The sequence below is a fragment of the Melanerpes formicivorus genome, unplaced genomic scaffold, assembly GCF_026170545.1.
Source record: "Melanerpes formicivorus ecotype bairdi unplaced genomic scaffold, bMelFor1.0.p_v2 SCAF_1, whole genome shotgun sequence".
Classification (NCBI taxonomy): domain Eukaryota; kingdom Metazoa; phylum Chordata; class Aves; order Piciformes; family Picidae; genus Melanerpes; species Melanerpes formicivorus.
The window spans coordinates 27,134,503-27,160,428 of NW_027142353.1; the positions used below are offsets into that span (position 1 = coordinate 27,134,503).

Consider the following 25,926-nt stretch of genomic DNA (forward strand, 5'->3'; position numbering starts at 1 on the left):
GGGATAGCCAATAGACAAAAATCTTAAAATCATTCTTTTTGTATTATTTTCTAAAATACCTGTGTAAGAGGCTTAAAATGGGATATTTCACAAAGAATTGTTAAACCAAAAAAATCCTTTGGTCTGTTCTTCAGTTAAGAACTTGGAAGTGTGGAATACATTACACTGCCTTTCCCACCCCCCCCCGCCCAGAACAGCTACAAACTCTATCACTATGGTACTTGCTACCCTTGATGTACAGCTTACAATTTTCTAAAGTAAGCCTTTGGAAATACTGGCAGTGAAAAGTTCCTATTCTGTAGAATTTGGGCAATAGTTACAGTGGTTGTATTTACAACTTTCTCATAATGAGAAATTATAGCCAATTTCATTTATTCAGAGTGGACAAAATCTGCTGTAAATATGTTCACTATTCTATCTGTATTTCTGAGGTATAATTTACTATCTAGTAAACTATAAACCATCTAGTAAATATGGTAACAACAAAGATGAGTTTTGAAACTTTAACACTGCTTAGGTTCTTGTATCTCGAATAGTAAATCTTAAAGCTTATTTCTGAAATGTGTGGGTTATCTGTAGAGAATGTAAATTGAACATGTCTGTTTGCTCTGTCCAGGAAAGGTGATTGTTGCTACTAATAAGGGTGTGTATATCTTGGTGCCATTACCTTTGGAAAAACAGATTCAGGATCTTCTAGCTAGCCACAGAGTGGAAGAAGCCCTTGTTCTAGCAAAAGGAGCTCGAAGGAATATTCCAAAAGAGAAATTTCAGGTCTGTCCTTCCTTCAATTTTCATGAAAATACAATTTTTACACTGGGGCTATGTGTAGCAGTAGTCAAGTGACTAAAGAGACTTACTTTAAAGCAAAATCTGATACCTTTTATGGCTTCAGTCTGAGGAAATAAATGTGCTGCTGCATTGGCTTCTGCTTGTAAGGGCTGTGACATTAGCTGTGTTCGATGCTGTTATTCTGCTGGGTCTTTGGTGCTGGTTTATTTTGAAGTATGTGACTTGAAAAAATTTATAACAAAACTGAAAACCTAGTGATAGAAAATCCACTGTGATGCTTCCTTAGTACTATGTCTAGTTATTATTTGCTCTTTTAAAAAGTGTACTTTTTGTCAAATCAGATTTTTTTTTAAAGGTTTTACCTTTTTTATTGGATATTGTCACTATGTCCTAAACTCCACACTAGTACAGCTGTGAAGTAAAGTGATGGGGAATCTAAACCAAATAGATCCTACTTCAAAGTCATTCAAGTAATACTTGTACTAGTGTGTTACTGAATATTTAAGATTGTTGTGTGGTAAAGAATCTTAGTCACTCTTTGATTACAGAGTGTTGATTTAAGATTTGTACTTATTTCCTTCTACATCTGGTTTCTATTGCAATGCACATTCTACTGTATTTGTTACTTAGAGACTGAAACTTGGAAAATGTAGCATGAAATCTTTGCTCACCAAGTAGGAGAATTAATATTTGACTTGTTTTCCTTCTTTCATCAAAGCAAAATTTTATCTGTAACCTGCAGAAAATCTCATGGTTTGAATTTTTTCTTAACATATTTTGGAGCATTTAGTTACCATTAGAATAGGTATCTCTTGTGTTGCTGCTGGTTTGTTAAGGAAAATGTAAAGTTTAGAACATGATTGTGGAAATTACAGAATTGTGGTGGTCAAAAATGATTCAATCTGTCCAGTTTGGGGTTTTTCTAACTTCAAGGAGATTCTAAGTCTTTGTCATTTAAATTTTGGTCAGGACCCTTGAAAGGCAGACATTAGATTAAATGAAATTTGTATTAACTTTCATTTTGATCCTTAAGTCTTGCATTAAAAGAACCTCTGGCAGGTAGCTGGAAGTAAAAGCTTGAGGGAAAAGTGTTTCCATCCTTTTTGCTCAGGTACAACTCTCTGTTTGTACTTGAATCTGAAAAGTATTTAGGTAAATAGAGTTTAGCTTCCAGTCTGCTTTGCTTCTCATCTTCATTTCCAACTTTGCAGTCTGTTTAAAGAAGCAAAGTAAAATCCTGCTGTGAGGACAGAATCCATGTCCTCAATCATATGTTGAGCACCTCTGATTCTACATTTCTTTCCAGTCTTTCTGTGTTGTGCCACAAGATGAACTGCATTTCATTATCTAAAAAATGTGAGGTAGAATCTCATTCCTCTAAAGTTTTCTTGCATTTAGGATTTTTCTAGTTTTAGGATGAGCTACTTTCTGATAATATATGTTTTATGTTCACTCTCTTTTCCTGAGTTTATAATTTGGAAGTTCTTTCTATTTTAACATGTTTTTAAGGGTGTGTTGTTACTTTTGAGGCAATGCTACAATTGAAAAACAGAATACAGAATTAACCAGGTTGGAAAAGACCTTTGAGATCATCAAGTCCAACCTATAACAGACAACATTGCTTGCAAGCAAAACAGCCTGTTCTAGTTCTGGACTGCATTTGCAAACTGATTTTAACCATCTTAAATTGATGGATTTTCCCACTGACTCATAATATAATGACTCAACTTGGCTTAGTTGTTGAGACATCAATCCAATTTTTCAGAGCTTATCTGTAGTTGGAAGTGTAGCATGTTGAGCTTACTTTCTAACATGCTTTTGATACTTAATGCTGTCACTATAGGTTTGTTGCAAGCACATCAGACTTGTGCTGTAGTCTTGCATAATATAAATCTGATGGGGTTCAGCCAAATTACATGCCTTACGTATAGTCTTCTGCTACATTTCTTTGGCATGCTTTAACTGATCACAGTCACCCCTTTCTAACTCCTGTCCAAGGGATATTCTGAGATACTAGACATTAAAAAGATAGTAGGTATCTTCTAATAAATATCTTATGTGTTTTGTAAGCTTTACTGATTAGTGACACTTTCAAGGCCTTATTTTACTGTTTTATATAAGCAGTTAGAAGAAATGCACGTTTGGCATTACTTGATCCGGCCACTATGATTTATCCATACAGAAGAGAGTGATAGTTGTCTGGTACATGTAGCAATCTTTTACACATACTGCTTTAGCTTCCGTGGTTTTCAGTGTCTCTTGACATCTTATGTGTGGATTGAAGTCATTCATGGCATTGTAGGACAACATGGGGTCTTCTCTGCAGTTCAGTACTGCATTGTGGTTGTGTGCATTCACACATGTATTGTCTTCTTTCTTTACATCAGCAGTACTATACCAGCATAAACATATGTGCTGGTAATCCGGTATGGTAGTGAGATTGAAACAGTGAAGTACTGTACCAAACTTTTATAACTATTTGTACAACCAATACTTAGTTACTGGAAAGAATCAGATTGTACATTAGTAGCCTCAACTTGTCATTTAACCCATGGACCCTGAAGACTGCAAATTATCTCTTGGCATATTATATGAAAATTCCTTTGTCTTTGTGCATTAAGAATTACTGCTCAGTGAAGAAAAGCCAAGCAAAAGTATTGCAAGGAAATGTCTTTGCTGGATATCATTTTTGGTAGAAGAATACAAAGGCCTTTCTACCATGCTACCATGAAATGACTGAATGCTACTTAATTTTTCAGGACAGCTGAAGTTTGCAGAAATCATGGTTGATGGTAGTGAAGACCTTGGTTAGATTGACATACATCTTACATAGGTATCTCTTTTTTCTCCTAATTTCTTTTTAGCTTTGAAAGTCACATTAACTTCATCTACACCTGACCAAAATCCAAAGTGACTGGCTAGTTAAAAAAAAATTGAAAAATCTTGTTGGTAATTCTGACCATTTTTTAAAAGGATTTTTCTAGCAGTTGATGGAATTAAGGCTTCCCTATACCTATCACAGCTTCAACAGTCATCTTTTTTTTTCTTTTTAATACTGCTTTTTTCTTTTTAATACTTTTTAATACAAATGAATGCAAACTTGATTTCCTGGGGTTTTGTAACTTCTATAACATACAGAATTTGTGTAAACCACATTGACTCTCATGGTGGTTCTTTAGTAGGATAGGAAAATAAATAACCTGTTACATTTTTACTGGTTGTACCTTTTGGAAAGAAGTTTGCATTGTATTCTGGGAAACTGGTCTGGAACAACTCAAGATCTTGTTTTTTTCTACCCTAAACAAAAGTTAGCTTTATGGTGTTGGTGCCTAGGTTTAGCCTTTTTTAGAAAACTTGTGAGAAGGAGGGAATATTGAATTTTCCACAGTCTAGTCTGTTGCTTCCATAATCCTTACCTCAGAGCATCTTAATGTCTAGTGTTTATTGTGTTGGCTAAAAATCAACATGGATATTCCCCGTCCCATCACTGCATCTTTAAAAATTTGGGAAAGCATCTGTTTGTAGGCATTCTTCATCCTTTGTGTAGCTTAATCATTTCAAATCTAATTATTAATCTGATTATTTGGGCCTATACTTACACTGTCAACAAGCTCTTTTCAACTTCTAGTTAAGATTGCTGTACAGACTAAAGTCTCCAATTGGAGCAGTATTTTAACGTAGATCAATTCAAACTTAATTCCAACATACTAATTCACTAACTATATGAATATTAGTGGTCACTGGATTGCAAAGACTGAAAATGGACTTAAAATAAACCAAAACAAACCAAACACACACACCCCAAAAAAATCCAACCCAAAAAACCCACAAACCACTCCACAACCTACTTTCAATACTAGTCAGCAGAGTGAGAAGTGATTGTATTTCAGCTCTGCCTGGAAGGTCTGAGGCTGGATTTTGACCTTTTTTTCCTGGTTCCACAACATGCAGATAGTTGCAGATTGAAATCCTTTACCAGAATCCTTAAAAATATTGATGAGATGGGCATTCATCAGTTCACAGATTACAGTTTATTGATGTAATAACACAATTTGTGAATCAAAAATATTTTTGGTGTTTCATAGTTACCTGAGGCATTTTCACTTGATTATTGTAATTAAATTCTCTTTCAGCTTTGGTTAACTGTGTTTTGAATTAATACACTTGTATGCAAAGCATAGTAACATTGGTTCATATAGTGATGTCAAAAAGTATTGTTTGTTTACTTTTATATTGGTACATTTGTCTGAAAAGGTGTGCCAGAAAGCATCTCTTTCTATTTCCCCTGCCCTCCCCAACACTGGAGAGACCAGAGAAGTCCTTCATCCTTACCAATCAATAGGTTTTAATGGCTTGCTAATGATCAAGATTACTTGTTTCCTGAACATAATCCATTAACAAAGCATATTCAGACTAAACGGACTAAAGATGGGCTTTTGTCTTGGTAAATCCACAATCTTTAATCAAGGAGAAAAATCACCAATTAGAATATAAGTCTACCCCTACTTGAGGCCTGACACTAGCTGTTCCTCCCTGGAGTACATTGCTTATGTATTGCCGTTTCTCTGGGCATTTTCACTGGAAAGGGAGTCTGATAATAATAACAGCATGCATGTGCACTGTTAAACATTAGAAAGCTGTGTTCATTGAAAGGTGAAGGGAAAAACTGAGAACATGTTGATGTAGTTAGATCCATTTCCAAAATACCAGTGTTGCAGCAGCAGGGAATGCTTTGCAGAGCACAGGTCAGGTTCTTTGCTTTAAGTAATTCTCTTTCATCACTGGAAGTATTCTGGGCATGAGGGTGTCACTTAATCTCATGGTGACTAATTGACCATTTAGATTACTGTCAATGCTAGGCATATAGTTGGGTTTGTGTTCCTCTTCTACTGAACTGCTTTTAAACCCTTTTTATTAAACCTTATTTTCTTATCTATCTATGACCTTGAAAGTTGAACTTAGCTTTTTTGTATGGTTTTAAAATTTCATAATATGTAGCTTTTCATATGTTGACTTTTGCAGCTCTTTTTAACGATATCTTTATGTACATTGCATAATGTACCTACACATTGGATAAGCTGAACTGCTTTAGAAGTGGTTTTATTTTAAAAAACCCCACAAAACTAAAACAAGCTGACAGAAGGTCGGAAATAATGTCACCATCTGGGAATGAGACTGTGAGAATCAGCAGCAAGATTGCTGCAGAAGGGAGGTGAGGTGGGGAGAAAGTTGGCTCTGTGTGGTCAAGTTGTGCTGGGTTGAGGCAGCCCCCTTCCCCACCCCGGCAACAATAAACACTCAGACAAACGGATTGCAAAAGTGATGGAAAGTTTAAATAGAAAGCAGTGAACTTTTACAGAAAAGCAAAAGCACAGTGACAAAGAAAGATCCCAAAGCAAACCCAGAGAGATCCCATCCCCACCTGAGGGTACACCCAAGACCCCCAGGGCTCCTTCTTCCCCCTCCCACTGCTAGGCTAGTCTCAGCTGGCCAGATCTGAGACTGCCCATCCCCCCGTGGCCTTGGGCCTAGCCAGGCCCAAAGCCAGGAGACATCTCCCCCAGTGACGGAGGAGGAAGAAAAGAGAAAGTGCTAGACTCCGCACTGGATCTTATAGTGGTGTAAAGGATTGTGGTATGAAATACTACATAATTTCCTGTGTCCACCCCTGGGCTGGACTTCTGGACACAGGAAGTAAACATTGCAGGGGGGCACCCAGCTCAAACTGTAACACAAGTTTTTTGTACTTGCTGGATCAACTCAAAGACCATTGGCTTTTACATTGGCAAATACCATGAGCAAAATCTTGAGGCTGGTCAGTCTGATGTCAGATAAGTAATTTTTTTGCACAAGATTTAAACTTGCTATTTATTTACTTTGCTTTTAGTAGGTGCACATGAACAGCATTGTGTTAACACACTTTCATGTAAGAAACTGAGTTTGGACAGTAGACTCAGTGTATTCAGGTACATACAGTTTCAAACGTAGAGGATCAAGGCTTTATATTTTGCATGGAGGGTCTGGTTGAAGATCACGTGTTGAGTGGTTTTGGCAAGGAATTATTGCACTAGTGACTAGCACTGCATAACTCATTACAAATATAATGAAGTTTTCCCCCCCCCCCCCCTTCTCTTTCATAGGTAATGTACAAACGAATTCTGCAGCAAGCAGGTTTTATACAGTTTGCACAGCTTCAGTTCCTTGAAGCAAAAGAACTCTTCAGGTAATTGTGTGACAAGATACTTATTAATTTATCTTCTTTCATAATGAGTTACTGCTTTGGGGTTTGAAAACTTAGTCACTTGAATGTTTTTGGATATAGATGTGAGTTCACTGTGATAAAATAGTTGTGTTGGAGTTAAGGACAGAGTAACATTGATTCAGCTGTATGACCAAACTGGTTTTTTTGGTGTGCTGATACAGTAACAGGCTGTGATCCTGTAATGTGCACTTGTGGAGACTTTCTTTACTTTATCCCTATGAAGATCAAGGCTTTATTACTGAGCCTGCGCTGTGACTTTACAGCATGAAGATTGCCTGCAGTTCTTTTGTTTGTTTGGTTTTGCTTTGAGTTTTAGGGTAGGGTTTTTTTTGGGAGGGGGGTGTTGTTTGTTTGGTTTGCTTTGGTTTGGGTTTTTTTGTTGGTGGGAGTTTTTAATAAAATAAAACCTTTTAACAGAAATGTACAGTGTTAAACATAGTGCAGTTGCATCAATAATTTTAACTAATGTTTTTTTGGAAAATGTTGATACAGAATTTAGCACTGGCTCTGATAGGACTTTTCCAGAAGACAAAACTATTTGTTCTTGAAGCCTATATTAACTTTCCCAGTGTAGCTGTTTCAGCACTCACTTGTTTATGAATTGACCTTGGTAGTCCACTTTCATTCAAAAAATGCTACTTGTTATCTTTGTTTTACCTGATAATTCAATTTCTGTTAGCTGTGCCCCATCCTGTGGTGGGTCACTGTCCAGAGTTAGTGTAATCCATGCTGACCACGTAAAAATTTAAATCAATTTAGAGCCTGTAGAATAGGATTAAGGCTAGACAATTTGCTGTATATTGTAAATGTGTACAGTACAGGAAAAAAAAAATGTCCTTGGGTTTATGGAAATGTATGAAGGAAAGTAAAGCTTTCAGGAATGTTAATACTGCTGAGGGACTTTGCCATTTTGCCTCCTGCTCACCAGGCCTGAACAGCGTTTAGTGGCAATTAGCTTTGGCCGTAATCAGTTACTGTATCGCCTTGTAATGTCTGACATTAGTGAGCAACTTACAATCTTCCTGGTAATCATCCAGACACTAGACTGAATCACTGCTGTATTGTGTATCTGAAGTAGAAGTACAAACTGTGTAGAGTTAGGAACCCTTTACAAGATAACCACAAATCCCTTCTAGGTGGCTTTCCAAGGGACTGTTTTTTCAGTGTAGCCTGCTTTTGGTAAAATAGGATGTTGAGATTGTATTGGCTATTATAAAGCGTATTCATTGTCTAAGTGTGGTTAGGTAGCCAGACTTGTATAGCTTTGCAGCTGTTTTAACTATGACATTTTGATTTTATTTATTTTTTTCTCAGCACTTTATGCTACCCTTTCTGTGGGGTCTAATCTGGGGGCCTCACCTTGCTGGTGGTGGCCTGAGCATCTTTCAAAAGCAGTGGAAAGGGGGAAATGCATCCTGTGGGAAGCCCCAGCCAGCACCATGTGGAAGGAGCGAAGTTAATGCTGCCTCCATTGCAACTAGCAATCCATCTGACAAATGAGCTTTAATGAACAGGATTGTGGGAGCTTCTCTATAGAAAGAAGCATGCTGCACAAGAAAACATGCTGTCCAGGCATGAATTTAGAAGCTGAATCAGCATACCAGGGTGTTTTCATCCTCTAAAAGTTGCAACTCAAAAGCACACCAACTTCTGAACAGCAATTCACAGTTGTTCATGAATTGCTGAAGTCTGCTGAGGGAAGCAAACAAAGATAAGTTTGCTGTGCTTTTCTTCTGACTGGCTGTACATAGGCTATTTAGAGTATTTTGGTGACTGAAAATCTCCTTGTGGAATCCAGGTTCTGTGTTTTTCAGCTAGTGTTAACCAGAAATTACTTCAGTCGTGGGTGGTTTTAGCAGTGAAACAGTGGCACAGTATCTCCCAGATTTTGGTGTGACATGGGCCTGCTTCTGGCCAAATTTGAAGGGATAGTGTCTTGCTCCACAGAAAATGTTAGAGGCTGTGAGAGAAAATTACTATACTGGACTAAGGTCTCATTTTCTTGCATCAAAAATCCTTTTTGGATAAGATTGTCAAGATTCAGTAATATCTTACGCTTCAGAGTTTATAAATATTAAAACTTTAAAGAGGAATGCTTTCCTGATGAGTTCCTTCTGGTTTGCAGATGCTTCTGAATATTGAACTGGAATTTTTCTAAACTTTACTATTTTTAATAAAACACAATGTTAACTCTAAATTTTACAGTATTTTCTCATCTGGGAAAGGCTTTCCTGTACTGGAAAGGTTAAAAAATTGCTGATACTTTGAGACATAAGAAGTAGAAATCATTGAGAGATTTGCATCCTAAATGTGATTCAAAGATATACATTTCTGTTGCAGCCAATGGGATCTAGGCAAAACAGCTAAATCATATAGGCTTCTTTGACATCTCTGATATCTGTAAATTTAAGAGGCTGCATAATAACAATATTGTGCTAAACCTGAGGTGCTAGAAGCAAAAGACTTGGGTATATGTTTTGAAGAGAGATGAAATCCTTTGTAGCTGCTCCTAAACCATTTCCTCTAAATGTGGTGAAAAGAGCCACAAGACTCCACAGATCCCAAGAGCTATAAGCCCCAGTATGAATGTTAGCCATTCATGCAGGTGAGGTCATTCTTTAGCATTTGGTATTTTTCTCAAGTAGTTTGTTCTGGTTCATACTGTGCTTTTAAGGAGGCTGCTTTATTGCTATGAGGAAAGCAAAACTGTATAACATGAGCTTGAGTCAATCCTGCTTAAGGGAGCCAATCAGAATTAATTTTTAACAATGAGCATTCACAGCCCAGGGTTTGTACTAGCCTGAGCTGGAAGCTGGTTTTGATTTTCCTTTTGGAAACTAATGGTCATTAAGGCTGTTATCCATGATGTTCAGAGGTGAACTAGCTGACTACTTCCTCATCTAGGAAAAACTGGATGGTAAAACAAAAGAAGCTGCTGTAGAAGTTCAAAAATGTCTTAGAACAAGTTATTAAAAGTGGTATGTTAAATGATATTATTTTTAGCTTCTTCCTCCATCTCTGTGGTCATAGTCTTCATCTCAACCTTAGGCGATGTCCAAATACTTGGTAGCATAGCCAGCAAAGGAACCAATGATTATATTCGACTTTCTGTGAATTAAGAGCTCCTTGCTTCTGCACTCATTTTGAGTAGCCTGTTGATGCTACTCAAGTTATGAGTTAGCTTTCATTCTGAAAACAATGAGTGAAGAACCTTGGAGGGGAAAAAATAAACTGTTTCTTTCTTTAAATAGGATTAATTTTGTATTGTAATATATTTTATCTGGGGGCCTTCAAGTCTTAGACTTTCACAAGTAGTTAGACTACTCAGTGCTGCTGTTAGATTTACTCTAACGAGTTCATACTGAAAACCCAAATGCTCTTTGAACCATCAGGTCATGCTACTGACAGAGCTTGCTTATTTGATTATTATATCTTGGTTATTATTATTATATCTTGGTTATTTGGCCCCTTAAAAAAAGCCTTCATCTACTTGTGAAATCTGTTATAATGCAGATCCTAAAAATTTCAAAACCAAATATCAAGTCTGAAAAGAAGGATTAAAAGGAAATTTCAGCTGCAGAAACCTGCAAAGTGGACATGAACAGTTTGAGTTAGAAGCTGGCCTTTCTATCATACAGGTGGGACATAGGCAGTAGGAGCTTTGTGTACCAATCAGAAAAACTTGCTATACAAACCTCTGAACATGGGAAGCTTTGCTGTGAGAAGATTTTTCTTTGTTGTGGTCCTTTATTGTTCATGTTGCTGTTCCCATGCTTTGCTGTCACTATGTTCTGGAGCAGGTTTCTTGCTGCTTTTGAGGTTGCTTATTGCTGCTGTTTCCCAGAACATCATTCTTGTGTAGATTTTTGACCCAAAGGACAGTATTTACTTTTTTTAAAAGAAGTTCTAAGTAGGTGTTGCTGTGGTAATACTTCCCATTAGTTCATATTTCCCAGATGGCTTTGGAACTGTGTCTCCACCAATGCTCCACTACTTGAGTTACAGTAGTATGGAAGGGATGAGTCTGCTTGTGAAGATCTTTGACAGTGTTTGTCTGGAGAAATCTGCATCTTAATATACACCTAGGCTTATGACTTGTTTCTTTCTGGAATTCCTTTCAGTCAAGGTTGTGAAGGGAAAGTCTTTTTGAGGTTGCTGATCACTGGATAGACAAGAACTAAAATAGTAGAGTCACCAGAGTTTTTTGTAGAGAACAGCCAATTCATTTTTATTTTCTTAGCAACAGTATCTCCTCCATTTGAGGAATGCTCATTGTTAAAAATGAATTCTGAAAAATTATTTTGAGAGTGAAATAAAATACAGATCCTGTTTTCATGATGGCTTTCTAAAGCAAGGCCTGGGAGGAAGAGTTGTTCTAGTTGTGAAAATCAGGGCGGTTTTTTGCCATACATGTGTGACCGTTTGAGGTTGTGCCTGTAAGAAAAGGGACACCATGGCCGAATGTTTTATAAACAAAAGACAGGTCTAAACTAATTTCATTGGTGGAGAGGCAGAGCACTGCCTTAAGTTTTGATTCCCAGTGAGACTAGTCTCAGTCTTGCACTTTCTCCTTCCGCAGCTTGCAGCTTCTGGGCTTTCGGCCAGACTGACCTTGAGCAGATAAGGCCTCTACTAATGTATAACTGCTTTTAATTAACAATTATTCCTTTTCTCTCTTTCTAACCCTCTCTGGGGAAAAGGGGGAGAGAAGGGGGGTGCAGGGGGGGAACCCTCCTCAGCAGAGGAGGGAATCTCATTCCTGTGTTACTTTGTTGTATATTTCTGTATATATATTGTAAATACTGTAAATTGTGTACATAAAGCTGCATTTCCTAAACCGCTTGTAAATACAGCACATTTCCTTTGCTAATCCGGCTGTGGGGTTTTTTTTTTCTTTCATTTTTCTTTCCCTTCACTTATAGGGGGGTGGGGGGGGAAGAAGGCTTGAGGCCTTCCCCTCAACCCTCAACAACATGAAAAATCTTCTCACTTTGTTCTGGTGTCACAATGTGAATTCTTCAAATGCTTGAGGAATTTCTTCAACCTAGGCTGAAAAAGAAATAGTTTGTGTAGCGTATCTGTGTTGCATCTTGCTCCTGGATATAATATAGATGCCCTTCACATGTGAAGTGGAAAGTTACTCCGTAGTACCTGTCATAGATGTACACCCAAGACTTTGGCACTTCTGTTGTACTACTACTTAATGGTTAGATAGATGCATAATCAGTATCCATGGTTCAGTTTTGGAACCAGGAAGGAGGAATCTGGCATATTTCAGAATTGGGGAAAACATTTTCATCATCCAAACATGTTCTGAAAGCTTTATTTTCGTATAGGAAGTTGTTGTTTTACACAGAATGATATTTGCGTAGTCGTCTTGGCTTACCTGAAAGAGTCTTATGTCTCCATAAGACAATTAGCTCTTATAATGTATGGATGAAGTCTATAGGATTTCAAGTTCCTAGGACTGTCCTAGGAACTTCACTGAGGCTACTCAGCTGATTTTTGTATATGCCACAGAACAGTTATTGGATGTCCAAAAGACTGGCCAGTCTCTGAATTCTCAGAGCTTTCACTATGTAGAAGAGAAAATTATAAACAAATTTTGATGAAAACCAGCAGAACCAAAAATTCCAAATTTGTTCTGAATGTCTTTTCTCCAATATTTTCAGAAACTGACAACCTGGTAGTGGCCTGACTCTAAGCATATGTGAGCACACACTCTCAGTATGTTATTTTTTGTGCCTATGTATACTTTTTCTTTCTTTTTGCTTCATCTAGTTTGACACTGTAATTGCAGAAGCGGCCAGCTTGATGTCCGGGAGCTGATCTCTCTCTACCCCTTCCTGTTGCCTACTTCCTCTTCATTTATACGGTCTCATCCCCCTCTTCATGAGTATGCGGACCTAAACCAGCTGACCCAGGGGGACCAGGAGAAGATGACAAAATGCAAACGATTCCTCATGAGTTACTTGAATGAAGTCCGCAGCACTGAGGTCGCAAATGGCTACAAGGAAGATATTGACACAGCGTTACTCAAGCTGTATGCAGAGGCAAATCATGAAAGCCTGCTGGACCTGCTAGTTTCAGAGAACTTCTGTCTTTTAACAGACAGTGCAGCCTGGCTGGAAAAACACAAAAAGTAAGTGGATTTCTTTTCAGTGTCATGTCTTTGAGACCAGAGGAAATTTTGTGTTAAATGCTGTTGGCTTCTGGAATGATGTGTTCAAGTTCTTGTAGTTTCTCTGCCTTCAGAGCCAAAAGACAATTTGACCTGACTTGTCAACATTTTAAAATGTTGATGCAGAGATATTAGTTGACAGTCTGAGGTAAAGGAAATGTATTCTGTCTTGTGCTGGTGAATACAGAGTTTCACTGTAAGGGTTTGTGTGCCAACACAAAAATAAAGGATTGGTACAAATTTGGAGGAAAAGAAAGATCAAGAAATTGTTTGTCCTCTTGACAGGGTGAGAGTTAAATGGACACAGTAGTAGTACAGAATGAAAAGATGCTTTAAAGCATGCATCACATCAGGTGGAGTCCGTTAACCAGATAGTGGCTTTAAAATTGTAGTGGCTTGTTCAGGGAAAGAGATTTTACCTTTGAACTGTATACTTTCTGTGCTCCCAGTGATTTGCCAGAAGGAGGTTCCTTAAGATGACTGTAAATGACTTCAACTTGGCAGTGCTAGCAGATGGCGAATTAACTGTCATTAAGCAGGAAACACTAGATAGTAAATGTGGAAACTACAAATTCCAGTTGTAAGGAGTGTCTTAGATTTAATGTCTTTAAACTTGGTGATACAGCAGTAGTAACTATGGTGGTGAGGGGGAGTCTGTAATGGTGGGGAGTTTTCAGCTATTTCAGGTGTTTTGTTAAATCCTGTTTGCCATGCAAACCATGCCTACAAACTTTTGTAAATGTGAGTGGTAGAACATCGTTTCATGAGAGCAGCCATTACAGAATTTTAGCTGTATTTTTGTTGCAGTACACACACAACCCTCTGTGGTGACACTGTACAAAGCTCTTCCTTGCCTGACTTGTCTTTCTTTACTGCCCCACAAAAACAAATTTCTGATAGACAGTTTTAAGTAAAAGCATATTGAAATTCTGATTTGAAATTGGTAGGACAGATCCAGTGATTTTAATATTATTTTCTTTTTATGCAGGTATTTTGCCCTTGGTCTCCTGTATCACTACAATGGTCAGGATGCTGCAGCACTTCAGGTTAGAACAAAGCTTTTAGTGTTGTCTGTAAACCATTTCAAAACACCAGTTTACCTTTGAGATAAAAATAGGAGATGCCTGTTTATCTGTTCAAAAAATAGTGGTGTGTATGTATAAGAGAAACCTATGCTAAAGCTTCCTTGAATAAATTAATGTGCTAGGTCTGAAAAACCTGAAGAGCTTACTGAGGGTGGCAACTCTATTTAGACACTTGTATGCTATTTTTAAAGTGTAACCGTGTACCAGGAGAAAGGTTTGTACTCTTAGAAGACAAGACAGAAGTACTAAAATAATCAAGAGATCACTTTAAAAGGTGTTTGAGGGACTTCATATACATATGTGCTGATTAGTCTGTATACACACAGCAAAGCTATATTACAGTCTTATGTCAGACACTGGCATCAACTAAGAGTTTATATTCTTGTCTGATGATGCATAGTGAATGTGTTCTGTTAGGTCTGTGGGTTTCACCTGGGATAGTAATCCCTCTGGGTACTGACTTCCTGATGTCACCAAGGCTAGCAGTGGTTTGTAGAATGCAGACTAAATAATTTTAGGATACCTGGCTGCAAAACCTTATCTAGAAAAATGAATATATTCTTGATCAATAAATAGTATGTGTGTCTCAAACCGTATCCGGTAACTTGTTTACCACACCGTGTGGCTGTTTGAGTATGTTCATGCGTTCGTGTCAGTTGTGTAAACAGTAATTTCCTGAGCAGAAAACCAGTAAGGACAGCAAAAAGACTATGTGCTTTTGTCATGTGCAAGGTATTTATGTTTAAAGGAACAACTGGTCTTCTAGATGTCAGCACCTTTTAAATTCTGACTATAACTTATACGAAGATAATCACACATGGTACTTAACATTCTCCAGCCAAAATGAAAGAAGAGCAAAAAATAGGTTTTCTTCTAAATTCTATATCATTTGCTTTTAATCTTGCACTCACAACACAGCAACAGTATCCCATGCATTGGAGAAAAAGACTTCTATCAAAAGATTTCTTTGTGATTATTGTACTTCCTCCTGAAGTATTCAGCCAGTCACTCTGAATGAGAGCCCTTGTGATATGGGGTCTGAATTAGTCAAATGTGGCAGGTGCAAGAAAAGCCTATGATGGTTTAAATTTAATAACCAGTGAGGTCAATCACAATTTGTGTTCTTAGGAACTCTCTTTAATTCCACTATTACCAATGGCTAGTACTAACTGTTACAGCAGCTCACATAAATTTTGAGTTGGAAGAGCTAGTACATGGTTTAAGCACTTTAATCTCTGGTGTTTTTTTGTTGCAGTTATGGGTGAAAATAGTTGATGGAGACATTCAAGATTCTACACGTTCAGATCTCTATGAATATATAGTAGACTTCCTTACATTCTGCTCAGACCAAGATCTGGTGTGGAAATACACTGAATGGGTGTTACAAAAAAATGAAGAGGTTTGTGGTTGGATTACTTTTCACAGACCATCAGTGTTTCACTGTAGTGGGGTTTGGATGTTCATTAATGTTGTTCCATCTTGATAGTTAACTGGGCCATTTTTGCAGAATATTCAATGCCAGTTACGTGTGTGATCAACAGAAGAAAACTGCCAAATTTCTCAATCCTTCTGAGTCCTTCTTAACAAATGCTAGTAATAATTGCCTCTTTTTTCATAAACAAAGTTTATATCATTCTGTACAATGAAAAATACAGCATGTCTTCTGCCTTTCTTCATATCAAGCATGATAATTTTCAGATCTTTAAATAAATCATCTAACAGGGTAACTGTTGCTGCTGTTTCTTTCTCTGAAGGATTCCAGGGATGTGTGTTAGCTATGTGTACTAGGGTATGGAATAAATAGCTTTCATTCAAGACAAAGTCTTTGTTACATGAATTAACCTAATCCAGAATTTAAAAAACCAAAAAACATTTTTTTAACATCCATTATTGTGCTATGCTGTTAAATGGGATACTTGATGCAGTAGCAGACAGTCTGTGCTGTTGGAACTTATCACTGCCTAATTTATATTCATTTAAAGCTTGGTTATTACGTGCAGTATCTGGTTCTTATAGAAGTCTGTGTATTGCTGTGTTTGATAAGGCTGTAAACATTATGGTCTCTAACTTGAGCTTTCTTGCTGCAAAGGCTGATGTCTCTTGTTCTGCTGTTATGCCTATCTGTTTTTTTTTTTTGTGGCTGCTGGAGGCTGTGCCCAACACAAGTTTGATAGACTGGACGATGTGTATTCTGTAAAACTGGGGTAATGGAGAGAGGAGTGAGATCACAGTAAGCACAAGAGTGGTGGAATCTTGGTGGCCTTAAGCAGGGCTTTGTGCTATCTTCCTGAATAATGAACTAACCAACCTGATAGTGCTATTAAATAAGTATTTAAAATATAAAGGTTCCTAAATGCAGTTAACTCTTTCTAGGTTGGCATACAGATTTTCACTAAAAGGCCTTTGGAAGAACAGGAGAAAAACAACATTAATCCAGATGACATCATCAGTTGCCTTAACAAATACCCTAAAGCCCATGTTAAATATCTAGAACATCTAGTATTGGAAAGAAAAATACAGGTGAGTCCTGCAAGAATACTAAAAATAGACATAGGATTCAGTATACAGTCTATGATGAGCACCTTTGGGAGAAAAAGCCAAAGTCTACAACAAGTCAGCATAATTTGAAGGCCTCCAGATGTACTTGGAGAAGGGAAGGAGTGGTTTTTAAGCTTTTCAACTCTGGTGATGGCAAGACAGTTGCTTACCTCCCTTCAGAGATTTGTTGGGTCAAATTTGAAGGTCAAATCATTAACTTGTTTTGGTGGACATTGGGTAGTGGATACTGTGCCTTCAAAGCACTTCTCGACCTCTAGTGGCTTTCTCAAACCTTACTGCAGAAATAGAGTACATGAAAATGAGGATTGAGTTAGATAAACCTTTTACAAGGGAAACAAAAGGAGAGGACACAGTGGAGGTCATACTTGTACTCAAAGGGAGAAAGACTTGCTTTACTGCATTGACTTTCATTAGGTGAGCTTGTTAAAGAAAATAACTTTTGCACAGGAAAAGCTTATGATAAAGGTTGTTTACATAAGGTGTAATTGTGTAAATACACACCACTCTCATTGGGGGGGGAGAATGGGTTGACTTTGTAATCTGAGCTAACATTGTTATTTTCATCTGTAGAAAGAAAAGTACCATACTCATCTAGCTGTCTTGTACCTGGAGGCAATAATTCAGCTGAAATCTCTGACCACAGATAATTTTACACAAACAACTGAGCTGCTGTTCAAACTACGCACTCTTCTTCAGAAATCTGACCATTATAGGATTCACTTCATTTTGGGTAAGATGTGTGTGTTGTTTCTTATAAATGCTGTATGTCAGTTCCAGCAGAAAACCAAAGTTGTCATCGGGATAGGAAACTACAAGATCTGAGGTTTCTAGGTGTTACTTGGTTGACAGGCTTCCCCATCAGTATTTCAAACAGACACAAGTTAATTTAGAAAGCCTGTCTATGAGTGTAGTCTTTGATCTCCCATAGTTCATGCAGTAGAGTGGTGTCATTTCCACTGCATCAAAGACACAGTACCATAACGAGCTAGGAAAAAACCTTTGTACTATTATCTTCTCAATTTACGTTCAGTTGCATTTCAAGGATGAGCATGTAATTTGTGATAACCTTTTGCAAAGGGAAGGCTTACAATTGTTTGGGTTTTTTTTTTGTAAGCTCTCAGATTCTCAGTAAACTGAAGCAAATCTTTTATGAGCTTGATTACCAAGGACTTTTGTGGTCCATAACCCAGTCTCCCTCTGAGAGCTGGGGTTCGAATGAAGCAAAAATATGAACATCTCTTGTAGTGAAAAGTGCAACATCCACCTTGCTGTTGGTATAAGGCAAGCAACAGCTGAGCTAAATCTTTTTTCTTGGCCAATGCTTGTAATGGCTATTTTTAATACACTTTCAAAGGGATGAAGGGGAAATTACTTGTTGTTGTACTGAAAGATGTGAAATACTTTTCTGAAATTTAGTGGAAAAATCCAGGGCATGTGGAAATATCTGAGCAGCAACTAAAACGATTTGTAATTTAATGCCCCTTTGGCTTTTCAGTCAGCCATTGGCAAATACAGATATACCCATTAAAATTCTTGCTCTTTTGTATCTTTTATTTTTTAACCACATTTTTGAGAGCAATCCATGTACTCCAAAGCACAGGTTTTCTTGCATGACAGTTCTTACCTTACATAGCATGCACTGATCTCACATTTATGTATTTCTTCTTAATAACTGCAGTACTTGGGGGGAGGAAAAGCCCACATTGTATTTCCATACCTTTTACAGAGGTGTATGCCTATCCTTTATTACCTGTACAATAAGTACAGGATTTTCTACTTTATCTTGAAATGCTAGATGAGCCTGGTATTTTCCCCTGCCTGTCTCTGATGATTTAACTTTAAACTGTCATATTGGATTAAAGGTTGCTAGTGTCCTCTTCCTAAAGGGAATCACTACTTGATATTTCTTGTCTTTTATAGAGTTAAACCTATTCTGTAATTTTAATAATAGTGTGAGAGGCAGAGGTTTAAAATAGGTCAGCTTTGTCTTACTGTGTATCATAGATGGTATCAGTGTGGATAGGAATGTGCAAGACTGAAAGACCTTTCTTCTGTATTTTGTGGTGTATTTGTTTGTATTGACTGAGAGAGAATAGTATTCTCCACTGAGCAAACACTGCCTTGTTTCTTATTTCACAGACAAAATCCAGGGCACAGATCTCCATATGGAAAGTGCAATTTTATATGGAAAGCTGGAAGAACATGAGAAAGCTTTGCATATCCTTGTCCATGAGTTAAAGGACTTCCATGCTGCTGAAGAATATTGTATATGGAACTCTGAGAACAGAGATGTGCAGTACAGACGGAGGCTTTTCCATATGCTGCTGTCAGTGTATCTAAATCCAGGCTCTTCAGACTGTGCCCTGGTCATGGCTGCGGTGGATCTCTTGAATAACCATGCCGCTGAATTTGATGCAGCTCTAGTTTTGCAGGTGGTGCCTGACAGCTGGTCAGTGCAGCTCCTCTCCCCGTTCCTGACTGGAGCAGTGAGGCAAAGCATTCACACAAAAAGAATGACTCAGACTTCACTTGGGTTAGCACAAGCTGAAAACATAATATACAAATACGAGAAGGTTGGTTGCTTGGTGTTGGTTTGTGGTTTGGGGATTTTTTTTTTGAGTTTCTGGGTTTGGTGTTTGTTTTGGTTTTAATAGAGGCACTTTGGAGCTTTACAGTGGAGTCCTTTGGTATATAAATAATGAGAAGAAGTTTTGAAGAGTTCAGTCAAAGTTATCTTAATCTCCTTGGCAGTTTTACTTGCTGCATTTATTACTTTTTGCCATGACTGCTAGATTTGGACTTAATGTTATACTTTCTCTTAAAATAAAAAGAAAGATGAGGGCCTTTGGTGAATTTCTGGGCTGAATGAAAATGAATCTGGGATTTGCAGGTTAACTAAGTTCTTGCAGAAACTAACAAACGTGAAATAACAGATTTGGGTTTTTTCCCTGGAATTGAGACCTGTTGGAATTTGGAAAAAAAGGTTTACCCAGCACTTTGTATTAAAGCTTGTTAGTAACTTTTGTTAGTGGTGAATTCACTTGTGAAGCCTTTTTCACAAGTGCCCTAGCTAGAAAGCTGAAGCTGTGCTGCTTAAAGCTCCCAGCAGATTATCACATCTGTTCAGTTGTGATGACTGTGGCATATCCAGCGAAGTCTGTCTGGAATAAAAATGTATCAGTGCTCAGTTGGCTGTGGAATTATCCTGTGAACTTATCTAGGAAACTGCATTGGTTTTTCAGCTGCATTAAATGTTGGTGCTTTTCTTTATTAAACAAAGTGGGGGAGGGAAGAAAAAAGAATAATAACAAGCAAGCAGTACTTGAGAGGAAGCGTGAAAATGAGTAACTATGAATGTGGGAATTGAATTCAAATCAAGTAGTGTGAGCTGTCCTTTACTACCACCTCTGCCATTGACCAGGTTTGTTCATTTGGTACAGCTGAAATATTAGGCCTTGTAATTTCCTTTCCTTTGTTGCTAGATTCACATTTAGATATTTTTTTTTTTCTTCTCCTGTCTTTAGGTTAAACATAAAGGAACACCAATTCTTCTTTCGGACAAAAAGGTCTGTCAAGTGTGCCAAAGTCCTTTCTGCGAGCCTGTATTCGTAAGATACCCAAATGGGGGTATGGTCCACACACACTGTGCTGTGAACAGACATCTGAATTCAAACATGTCTCATCACTCTTCCAGCTCCAGCAATCAGACTTGAATCATAATCCGGTCCCACAGGTTCCCATGACTTGTATCCCATTAAAAGTGGGCTGGAAAAAAGAACAAAGTGCAGCTACTTTTGGTATAAATCAAGATGAACAGCTAGTCCTTGGATTAATGGGAAGACTTCCAGTAAATATGAAATACACCACTTATCTTTTTTTATTTCTAATGAATGTAGATAGAAAATTCACTACAAGGAATGGACAGGTGCAAATATGGGCTCTACTGTACATAGTAATAAACAGTTAAAGAAAATGAGCTTTTTCTTCAGAGCAAAGAATGAATGTTACAGAGACAAGGTATACAGTTAAGAAATGTCACTTTGCACTAAATGTGGTGTTGATAAATTTGTAGAGGTGGAGGTGGTATCTGGAATTCTTTGAACGTTACATGACAAGGCTGGCATCACGCAGCTTACTATCAAGACAAAAGTTGAGTGTTGATTATAATGTTTGCTGCTTCATGTCCTCTTTGGGGCTGGATTGTCTTCCCCAGGCTCACGTTATGAACTTGATTTTTGCTCTACACGTTGTTTGGTTTCAATGCACTTTTCTGTACTTCCTCTCCCTCCTCTGCTATATAGCATTTAAGTGTAAGCACTGGTCCATTAAGTTTCTACTCCTACAGTTACTGTCCTAAACAGAGTGGAAACTAATAGCCTCAGTCAGACAGCTGTGTTTGGAAGAAAAAAAAAAAAGAAGTCAGATTTTAGTCACTTTTATACTGGGGAAGACCTTAACTTTTATTTATTAATATGCAAATACATGTACATACAGTTGAATAAATTGATCTTACAGCATTCTAGAATTTCTTTAGAGGATAAAGATGTAGCTGATACAGAAGTGTACAGGTTATGTGATAAATGTTTGCTGTAACATAACATAGGCAGATTGGAACTCTGCAAGAATAAGGTTTAGTACTTGTGACTGACTTTGTGAAATTGATCATGGAAAGAAGGTATAATTGGGAAGAAATCTACAAAGGTGTGCTACAGAGGTACTGGGTCTGTTATATTCCAGAAAAACGTTCTGTAAACTAAGGTTTTTCAAGTGACAAAACCCCTTTGCTGCCTTTAAGCATTTCCATTGCTGTTCAACCATGTTAAAGCTGTCAGTTTAAAAGAATCAGCTTCCTACAAGAAAGATTCAAAAATGATGAATTGAAATAAAAGTGAAGTATTTCAAAGTCAAAACATTTCTTTTAATTCTTTAATGCTCTAGTAAATACCTTGCTTACTGGCCAGCATGCAACTGAAGTAGTACAGCTGCTTACTGTCTCAATAGTCCAAATTGGAGCAGAGTTTTACAGCAAAACAGGATATCCCCATGGTACCGTCTAGGTGCGGTCTTGGCAGAGGTCCTCTGATACAGAAAAGTTGGTTTATGAAACAACCTTGTAAGCATAGTGCAGCTTCCAGGAATAGGCAACCAAACTACATCCGGGGGGGCGGGGGAGAAAGATCCATTTCTTTGTCTTTGAAGTAAAAGACCTTTGGGTCTTTGTTTCCTGAGTGTGCAATTAGGAAAAGTATAGCTGTTGGGTTGAGTTAAAACACAAATAATCCAAGTAAGAAATGTTGTGGCTCTTTCTACTAAGATGTAAATGCCACATTTAGTGGAAGGCATCTTCCAAAAAAGATCAACATGAGCATATTTTACTTAATTCTGGCATGAATGATTATTCTGAGTTGTACTGGTATGAGCAGATTGTTCTGTATTTTATGTTCATGGCCTTCAAATATTGTGTATACAACTGGCAATGATGACATAGACATATTTGTAGTTCTTTGTCCTCAAAATGTTTGCTGATGGAGAAGAAGAGACTATGCAAAGCTCTGCCCAGCCTCTCATGTACAGTAGCATGCAGTTCAGAAGAAATACTTCCTTTTGCTGCAGACATCCTTAGTATTCTTTGTTCCTATCTAGCAAGGAGCTACTAAATCAAAGTCCACTCCATGATTAAGACTAATTTTAGCTACTAGGTAGTGATGAACTTAGTCTTGTCAACTAGTGTTGCAATGAACAGAGATCATATTCCAGACCACAAGAAAGTTTCATTATTACTGCACGAAAAAGCAAACAAGCAAACCAACACACCACCACCACCACCACACAAGCAATTAAACATTTCTTTATTAAGATTCGATATTTTCTCAGGTTGGTACTTTGGCTCAAATGCAACAGTAACAGTAATTGTACATACAGAACAAACATAGAAATCAAAGTAATGCATGGTAGCATATTTGCAACCATAGATGGCCAAAAGGGTGGTGAATATTGAAGCTGGAAGATAAATTCTTTTAGTCCCCATGAATTGTGGACTGGCAAAGTACTGAGTTTTGACTCATGCAGCATTAGCTGTTGCTTTAAGTTTTATACTAGAACTCATTTGGATTAACCAGTATGGATATCTTGTGTTACCAAATCCACCCTGAGGCTGAGGTAGAGCAAGAGCTCAGGGAGGTGACTGGTGACGGATGCTCTTCTGGTGTGCACACAGTGCTTGAGCACCTGGGACAGCATTCAACCAGAGGAGATGACAGCCTACATCTGAGTGTTGTGTGGTATTCTGTACTCTGTTACCAGAATACTTATCAAAGGTGTCTGCACTGAAACTCTTAGGTAGGACAACTACAGCATTCCTTGGGTAAGGGGACTTCACATAGGAGAACCCAAGTTCATTCCTCCTTTTTTACTTCAGCACTGTCAGTTTGCTCATTCTTGGTTTATACGCCCGAAGCCCTGGGACAGTGCTGCTACTGGGGGAAATTATTCTGGTATGGCTGCAGCTGCAAGGAGGGAACAAATGGTGATCTGGTTATTAGTTGCTGACTGGATACCTGAAAGAGAAGAGTCAGGGAAGAGAACCATCCTTCTAGTTTGGAAACTAAATGGGTTCTGGGAGTTCTAAGCTTGATGCAATCTTTTTGTTGGTTGGGGACTGGGGGATCTTAGACCTGTCCCTGGAGAGAGGAAATTCCGTCAATATATTGCTGCCTCTTTGTTTGCTTTTAACAATGAGTTTCCTCCAAACTTGTTTGTGTGAAAATCTAAACAGTTTTTTTGTTGTTGTTGCTTGTTGGTTTTTTGTTTTTAGTGTGATAGTGTGTCTATGATTCAGGACATACTATAGGAGATTAGTCTCTCACACAGATGTTTATGCAGATATTGAGGCATGTTTGCTTAACACAAAGCTTCTAATTGCAGCAGTACTGCAGATCTGACTTTTGGTCATCCTCTGCTATAGTCACTGATGCATACAAAAAAGCACTCAAATCCTTTTCTGCTCTTTAGTATCTCCATGCCTCCTCACATAATAATTGCCTGTGATGCTGTGTATGCCACCATATGCAGTTTTTCCCCCAAGTCAAAAAGAGAGGAAAAATACTTATGAGAAAAAAATGCCTGTAATCTGGCACTCTGCTAGAAATAAGATTAGTGGCTGTACATTTATGAGAAAAAACTGCTAGGTCTTCATTTCTGTGATATAAAGGTATACAGTGTGACATTGTTAATACTACAAGAGTACTGATACCAAAACCTTGAGAAAATAAGCCATTGGGATATGTCACACAGAGTGCATCACAAGTACCTGTGAACTAGTTTACCTCTTCAGAAAGCCCATACTGAGGATGCCTAGGTGTGTGCAGGAGTGTGGGTGATAAGAAGTTCTCACTTTGCTGCCCCTGCTCCCAGTCTCCAAAAACTTTGCAACTTCTGTCACCTGATTAATGCCACTCCCCTAACACTTAATTCACATGAGCATAAACCTTGAGAGTTCTGAGTGGATACCTGAGCACTTCTATCTTTGTTTAATAAAATGTCACTTTTATTACATCACCCACATGAAGCCCTAACAACATCATCTGTGGAAAGTGTTGGGAGGGAGGGAGTGTGCCTGTTTTCCAAGACCTTTATTAAAGTGTTTGATCACACAGTGTTAGCCTGACTGCTGAATCTTTATAACAACATCTGTTTTTGCAGGACTCCTATCTTAAATGACATCAAAAAAAGTATTTTATACCAGTTGTACCAAAAAGTAACTTTTGATTTTAGTACTCTTCCCAATTTGCTGTAGTCTCTATTCAGCATAACTCTGAAGTGCTTTTTTTTTTTTAACATCCTGCTGTTTATATTAGGCAGCAGCTAAGACATTTTCATCCTGAGCTCTCTTACTGCCTGTATTTACTAATTAATTTTCTTTTGCTGTAAAACACTTTGGGGCTTATGTCTTATGAACACTGATAATTAAATGTGCTGCTACTTTTAAGGGGGGAGGGGGGAAAGATAAAAAAAGGCTAATGACATTCTGTAATGTCTGATGACAACACTGAAGTTCCCCTGCAGTAAATTTGTTCAGATGGAAATTTGTACTGTTAATGCTTTCTGACTTAATGGCTGTGTTGGTGAACGTACACATCAGTCTGCAGGATGTACACATGTATAAATATGTTGATTTTTTAATAAAAAGATATTTTAATTTGTCATTCATTCCTAGATATATAAACCCTGGAATGTGAATGGCCAAGTGAAGGAGGGTGAAAGATTCTTCAGTGGCAGAGAGAGGATTCATCTGGGTGATTGACAGAGGTGGCCAGATGAAAACGCTGAATCAAGCAAGTGCAGGGTGTTAATGGACATAAGTCAATGTTCTTAAAAACTAGCTAATTTCACTTTGGGGAAGAAGTTCTTACTGTTTTTACCTCTTCCTTAACTGAATCTGGGTTTTTACAGACTCAGGTACAAGCAGCTCCAGCCATTACAGATTGGGAAGATCTTAGATCATTGCCTCTATGTAGTCAATGCAATCCCTTCCATGATTGAAGCCAGCAGTTCCATGATGGGTCTGAACAACGATGGCTGCAATACAAAGAAAAGTATGCACATGTTTTGAGAGGAAGACCTCAAATTGGCACCAGTGTTCATCTAGGGGCACAGGCAGGTGCTTGAAAGCAGTAAAAGCAGAATCTGCCTACAGTTCTTTGGGACCAGGTAGAAAGTGAGTTTAATTCAGAGAAAACAAAGGTGTAAGTGCTGCCACAGTTGGATGGTGTCTATTATTAATACTAGAGATCCTCCCCTCCCTAGGAGGCCAAACCCCAAGTTTCTGCCAGAGCCTAGCACATGGCCCCCTTTTCCTGGGGCCCCAGTAGAAAGAATTTCTTCCTTATATCCTGTCTAAATCTGCCCTCAAGCTCCAATCCATACCCTCTTGTCTTGCAACTACACACCCTTGTAAAATCTCCCTTCCCAGCTTTCTTGTAGGCCCCTTTCAGGTAGTCAGAAGCATAGGCTGTATTGGTTTTGCCTTGTTCAGACCAAGTCTTGGATGT

The 25,926-nt window shown here is 38.0% G+C and overlaps 1 protein-coding gene across 4 annotated transcripts in view; it reads left to right on the forward strand.

The window, feature by feature from the left end:
• Nucleotides 1-25,080, forward strand: part of TGFBRAP1 (transforming growth factor beta receptor associated protein 1) — a 43,372-nt gene extending 18,292 nt beyond the window's left edge. For all 4 annotated transcript variants that reach the window (XM_068137817.1, XM_068137800.1, XM_068137794.1 and 1 more), the window contains exons 4-12: nucleotides 617-771; nucleotides 6,930-7,012; nucleotides 12,852-13,193; nucleotides 14,221-14,278; nucleotides 15,573-15,716; nucleotides 16,691-16,837; nucleotides 17,447-17,606; nucleotides 19,016-19,449; nucleotides 20,401-25,080. In XM_068137817.1, the coding sequence (XP_067993918.1) occupies nucleotides 617-771; nucleotides 6,930-7,012; nucleotides 12,852-13,193; nucleotides 14,221-14,278; nucleotides 15,573-15,716; nucleotides 16,691-16,837; nucleotides 17,447-17,606; nucleotides 19,016-19,449; nucleotides 20,401-20,589 (1,712 nt within the window). In that variant the 3' untranslated portion in view covers nucleotides 20,590-25,080. The remainder of the gene's footprint in view (nucleotides 1-616; nucleotides 772-6,929; nucleotides 7,013-12,851; nucleotides 13,194-14,220; nucleotides 14,279-15,572; nucleotides 15,717-16,690; nucleotides 16,838-17,446; nucleotides 17,607-19,015; nucleotides 19,450-20,400) is intronic.
• Nucleotides 25,081-25,926: the final 846 nt, after the last annotated feature.